The sequence below is a fragment of the Corvus brachyrhynchos genome, unplaced genomic scaffold (assembly GCF_000691975.1).
Source record: "Corvus brachyrhynchos isolate BGI_N302 unplaced genomic scaffold, ASM69197v1 scaffold27, whole genome shotgun sequence".
In the NCBI taxonomy this organism is placed as follows: Eukaryota; Metazoa; Chordata; class Aves; order Passeriformes; family Corvidae; genus Corvus; species Corvus brachyrhynchos.
The window spans coordinates 3,102,041-3,108,519 of NW_008239139.1; the positions used below are offsets into that span (position 1 = coordinate 3,102,041).

General features: G+C 41.3%; 1 protein-coding gene across 1 annotated transcript in view; it reads right to left on the minus strand.

The window, feature by feature from the left end:
- Positions 1-6,479, minus strand: part of DGKI (diacylglycerol kinase iota) — a 173,746-nt gene that overhangs the window by 57,873 nt on the left and 109,394 nt on the right. The window contains 3 exon segments of the mRNA XM_008638114.2: positions 3-66; positions 1,685-1,725; positions 4,206-4,275. Of these exon segments, the coding sequence (XP_008636336.2) occupies positions 3-66; positions 1,685-1,725; positions 4,206-4,275 (175 nt within the window).

Sequence of the window (6,479 nt, forward strand, 5' to 3'; positions counted from 1 at the left end):
TACCATCTCTGGATCCAGAATAAAAATCTCGTCCTGCGAAATTTCCGTCACAAAGTGCAAATGTTCCTGTTGGAGTGACAGAAGCAACAAATAATGAACCTGCAGCATCACTGGTCTCTCAGAGTACCCAGCTGCCCTAGAGTGAGCTGAGTGCACATCAGGGTCTCTGAAGAATATTCAAGGGACTCTGTGTTTTTATTTGAATGTGTACTCATACACACACACATATTTACTTTATTTATTTATTATTATTTATTGCCACAGAAGTCACCTATTAATATGTCATTGATTTCAAGCCAAACAAGATTCCCAATGACCAAGCTGCACACTCACAGCAACACTTTAAAGGCTGTTACTCAACGAGTATACCATTCTGATGACACCTGGACATCTACCCAAAAAGCTGAGGTTCACATTCGAAATGAGGACCAACACCTGAGGTCTCTTCTTCAATGATGGTTGACAGAACTTTTCATTGTTTGGGGGTACTCTTCCAGATCTCCACCACTTATACATTCTGTTTTCACATCTCCTTTACCACAGTTGTCTTTCTCAGTCCTTTGTTTTTATTATTGACAATGAAGGTTCATTGTCTTTCAAAAAAAAAAACCACTGAGTGTGAGTGAGTGTGCCTGTCTATGTGTCTATGTCGGCAAATGGGCAGGAAATTTGCCACTGTTTGTATGCTGGGACCAACACACAGTACTGATTTTTTCCCCAGAGAAACACAGGATGAAGGAATAGGAGTTAAAGATGACCATTAGTACAGTATTAGAGAAATGCAGAATAAGCCAAACAGAGTCACATTGCCTAGTTTAATCTGTAGCAGCATCTTCTTCACCCCTGCCTTCCAAATGTTAGATTACAACATCAAAGCATTTATTTGACTGTGTGCAAAGAAGTCCCATGGTGGCTACATGCAGAGACTGAACCTGGGAACTCTAAACTAAAGTCACAGCTCCTTCCGCTTGAACTAAAGCACCAGCTGCTTTTGCTAAGAAACAGTAATATGTTCATGTGATTCAGAAACAGTTTACACAGCTCTCAGGGGGACCAGATACAAACAATCACTGTGTGAAATCAACAATTTGCACTTAATGCTGAGCCACTAATTGGCCTGTTCTGGCTACAAATCAGAAATACCAAAAGCCTTGTAAAATTTTCAGTGTCTTTTAGAAAATATATTCAGATTGTCAGATCTATGCCACAGGTTTGAATCCAGCAGAGATACGCATTGTTTTGGGGTTCCTTGGGAATATTTTATGAATCTCTTTTCATAATTCTCAAATTGTAGCAACACCATAACTTCCATAGCTATTTCATGGTGCACACACACAGGATCAAGACTTCTGGTGCATAAAAACATCAGTGAAATGATAAATACAAATACACTGGTACCACACAGATGCCCCTAGTAAGACTTGATAAGGAAATTCTGATCTGTACATCAGATTGGTAGTGAACAGAATGGCAGATGGTCAGCAGATACCAGACCATCAGTGAAACAAAGTGAATTAGATCAACTAAAAAACAGCCCAGAATTTTTTTCTCTACTTCTCATGAGACATCATGAGTAACATTTTGCAATACACAGGAAGAATGGCAGATAATTCATTTTAAGCTGCATATAACATAGCTTTAAAAAAAAAAAATCTGTAGAAACAAAAACCAAATAAGGATTTACCTGAGATCTGTCAATGCGGTAAAAACGATCAGCAGAAGTTGCTGCAACACAGAGAAACAACAGCAGAAAATAGTCTGAGCAAAACTGCATGGACAAGATGGGCTGCACTGACATCAGTAGCTCATAACACAAGCTCTGCGTCAGGGAAGTCACAGCGGCTCCACAAGAACATAAGCAGATTCCTTATGTCCATATGAGTGGTGTCCCTTCGGTCAGTGCTGTGACCAACATCTTGGTCAGCGACAGGGACAGTGGGATCAAGTGTGCCCTTGGTGAGTTCCCTGCTCACACCAGCCTGGGTGGTGCAGTCAACATGCAGAAGCAAAGGGATACCAGCCAGGGGCACCTTGGCACGCTTGAGAGGTGGGCCAGTGCAACCCTCGTGGAGTTCAACAAAGCAAAGTGCAAGGTCCTCACAGGAGCCGTGGCAATACCAGGCACACGTACAGGCTGGGTGGAGAAGTGACTGAGAGCAGCCCTACAGAGAAGGACTTGGGGGTGATGGCTGGTGAAAAACTCAGCAGAACCTGCTGGGTGTGCTTTTAGCCCAGAAAGCCAACCATGTCCTGGGCTGCAGTAAAAAGGAATGTGGCCACCAGGTCAAGGGAAGGGATTCTCCCCCTCTGCTCTTGTGAGACCCCACCTGGACTGCTGTGTACAGTTCTGCTGCCCCCAACACGAGAACGACCTGGAACTGTTGAAGCAAGTCCAGAGGAGGGCCCTGAAGCTGATAAGAGGACTGGAGCACCTCCCTGACAAAGACAGTCTGAGAAAGTGGGGGCTGCTCAGCCTGGAGAAGATAAGGTTGCATGGAGAACTCAAAGCAACCTTCCAGCATCTGAAGAGGCCTACAGGGAGGCTGAAGAGGGACTCTTCATCAGGAACCATGGTGACGGGACAAGGAGTAATGGGTACATACTGAAAAAAGGGGAAATTTAGGCTAAATATTAGGAAGAAATTCTTTATTGTGAGAGTGGTGAGATAGCTGAACAGGTTCTCCAGGGAAGTTGTGAATGCCCCAACCCTGGCAGTGTTCAAGGTCAGGTTGGGTAAGGCCTTGAGCAGCCTGGTCTAGTGAGAGGTGGCCCTGCCCATGGCAGGGGGAGTTTGGACTAGATGATCTTTAAGGTCCCTTCTAACCCTTAATCTCCTATGATTCTGTGATATTCCTATCCCATTAAATGCTGCATTTAAAGATAAGGCTTAATGAAACAGCAGTCACTGAAAATATTAACTTGAAATAAATATTTTAAAAATGTATAAAATGGATTTCAGTCTTATAAGAAGAATTGATTACATTAAAATATGCGACAGAAAAAGCTACTTTGTTCTGATGAGAGTATAGCAAGCATATACTGAATTTGATGGGTCTAATGGGATTAATTCAAATTCTGAATCTGAAGAACAATAATATGCTTGGGAGCTCTTTATAAATCAAATGCATGGCCACAGATATTGACTCTGAATTAGCAATATGTTCAAGGGAAATTTATGCTACTCATGAAAAACACATGAAAATAGGGGGGATTCACTAAATAAAGCATGTATTATGAATCTTGTCACTGCAAAATAATTCATATTACTAACCCCAAAAGTATTTATCATCTACAATGTGCTTCATCAGATGTGATTTTTTTTTTGTATCCGCTTTGCATTTATTTGGGTAAGTGAAATCAGGTTCATTCACTCTGCAGTTTTGACACAAGGGCACAGTGATGGAGCATTGTAGGTTTTGGCACTGCACAGGAATATCAAATACTAAAGACAAAACTGAACACATCTACCCATTCAGCTTTCTCCAAAAACCAAACAGATTCTCACTATGTCTTTTATCAATGTCCCTCATGAAAGACAAGGAAGGGTGATTAGAAATTGCCAAGGAGAATTTATTTTTGTTTAGAGCATTAAAAATTTAAGTCTCACCATGCTGAAGCTTTTGTAAAAGCAGATGCCATCCATTTCAGCTGCTAATTCCTGTGCTCTGGAGCCTGATGTAAAGCCCAGATAAGTCATCTGCTTTGACAAAGTCTGGGTCAAATACAAGTGCAGCTCTCCAGGGAGTTACATGAAGTGCAGCATTACAAGGAAAGGGAGGTACCTTTCTGTCACCTAAACACTGTAGTGCCTAAAGAATACAGCACTTGCAGAGAAACCAGGGTGAAGAACTCAGCCTTACCAGCAGCAGTGAATTGCCACAACTGGCTGCACTCTGAGCACAGGCAGTGCACGCGATAAAGTCTGCTCACCACAGCAGAGACACTGATAAACCAAACTTCCAACCTCCCTCAGGGGATCACCTCTCTTTGGGGTGAAAAAGCTACAGCAGATATTTTGATTGCTAGATGAAGGGCCTGTTTCATTTTTTGAGAAGGGAAAGGGGGACACCCAGCTCCTTTTTTACCTGCTCAGGGTAACAAGAAGGAGCAATTACCCTTCTCTAGTAATACACTCAGATCTACCCTCCATAAGCACACCAGAAGCAAGCAGCATGCCAGGCAAAAGAGAAGGGAGACGAACTTACCGTCTAGGAAGCACCATCTAGGAGAGAGCCTCTGAACAGAAAGTACTCTGGGGAAAGAGCTTTCCTGGTCCTGGATAGGGCAGGGAAATTACATTATAAAAAAACCCCAACAAGCTGTTTCTTCTCTAAAAAGGACTATTTTCTAGACTTTGATTTTTTCATTTTGCTCTACTGACATTGCATAATGTGCAAACTCTGTATAACCCAGGAACCAAATGAAATGACTGGGGAGGAATTAAGATCTTCTTCCTGACCTGGACTCATCAAGGACTCAAACAGTGAACCTCATGTGTTTTATCTCTTACTGGAGAGGTAAAAGGGATCAAAAGAGATCTAAGAGAGCACAGTGTGATCATGGTTCTGCTCCATGCTGCCAGTGAATGGTCAGACAACTTCCAAAATCTGCTGCATATAACATTTAAACACAAATATATTTGCACAGGGCAAAACACAGTAGCATGGATATTTGGCACACACAGTTTGTGTAGACACAGATCCTATCCTTATTCACATCTTAAGCAGTACAGTCAGCACATCTGTAAATGCAAATTCAGGTACACGTTGCCTCAAGACTTAACTTTACTCCTCTTTCAGGCAAAAGACTACAGAGCGGTGTACCAAGTCACGTGGCAAGAAAAGAAAGAGTAGAAGCAACAGGGAGGATTTCACTTGATCCCATAAACCTTGTTCTCATATACAGCATATGGTCTCCAGCCTCTGTGCATTACAGAGATGGAGACAATGAGAGCAAAATATCCCATAAAGTGAACTGTAACTGTGCATGAGGAGCAAGTAACACATCTCAGTGATTTCACAGACTCAGATTTAAAATACAACTTTGTCTAATACGGGCTAACGGACTTGTGGGATTTTTAGGTTACATTGTATTGCCACTGGAGTGTTTGTGGAAGAATCAAGGATCTTTGAACTCTACTAGGCTTGCTGACATCGATGTATCTACACGCACAAAGCTTTATGTATCTCAATACTTAGTCCACTCTGTGTGGAAAGGAAGGGACTGCAACACACAGGACAAAAGCAAGAAAACATCCAACAGTGTGTACTAAAATTGAGTTTATAAAAACAGGAGAAATTAGTAAAATTCATGGAGTACAAAATGTACAAAATGAAGATAGGAATACTGCTGGTAAATATTAGCTCAAGTCACAAATTGCATATTGCAACACACTCCCTCCAAGACTTCATTACAGTTCAGCTACAGAACTAGCTTGCAAATTCTCAGGCCCATGAGAATGATATTTTGTGAGCATTAAACTTACTGGAGAAACAAAACAGAATGAGAAAGAACTCTGGTATATTTTTTCTCATTTGCACCTGGGTTTGTTAATATTTCTGCTGACTGCCTATGTTTTGAACTGCAGAGGAATCACACAAGAGAACTGCATTTATGAGACTTAAAAGTACCCATGACACCTTATTAGTGAAGTATGAAGACAGTTCCATCAACTCAAGCACCCTACTCATGCTCTTTATCCCCTGCTTTTTCCCATTTCTGTAATATGTAGAGGGATACCAACAAATACAGAGCAAACCTCAAATTAACCTAAGAGGACAATTTGCAGAAATGACCCACTGAGAAAAAAAACAAACAATGAAGATTCCTAGACAAACAAGTATTGAAGACAAAACACAGAGAGAGGTGAATTTAAAATGCAGCATCATAAAAAATGAATGGTATGTTAGGGATTTCACACTGCTGTGCACTAAAAAAGATGGGTAGGAAACTAATTTATATACTGCTGTAACTGCAGAGGTTAGAGCCAAGTATGGAGCTGATTTCTGACATTTCATACTCTCTTGTAGCTCTCCCCATATATGCAGATTTAGTTCTTCATTTTACCTCAGGCAGTTTCCTACACATGGAGCAGTCAGCAGCCACTTAGGTTAATTTATAATGAGTGGAACAGAATCATACATGCTGGTTCATTAGTCAATTTGCTAGACACTAACACTTCTCTAAAACTCAGTTCCAGGGCAATGATTGATGGAAATGTCAAGAATATGAAGTTAGCATTGGATAGGGAAACAAAGAAACGAACCATGAACTGATATAGAGAAGGCAACTCCAGGAAAACATGCCAAATTGCATTTTCTTACAGTGTCTGCAGTCAGTGCATCTACTGGCATTCTCGTGAAACTGGAATTCTGTATCACCCAAGTCATCATTAACCCCAAAGAAATTATCTACAATTTCACCACAATTCATTCCTGTCAGCTGGATCCCTGTGTGCTTTCTCAGTGAACTCATTCCTG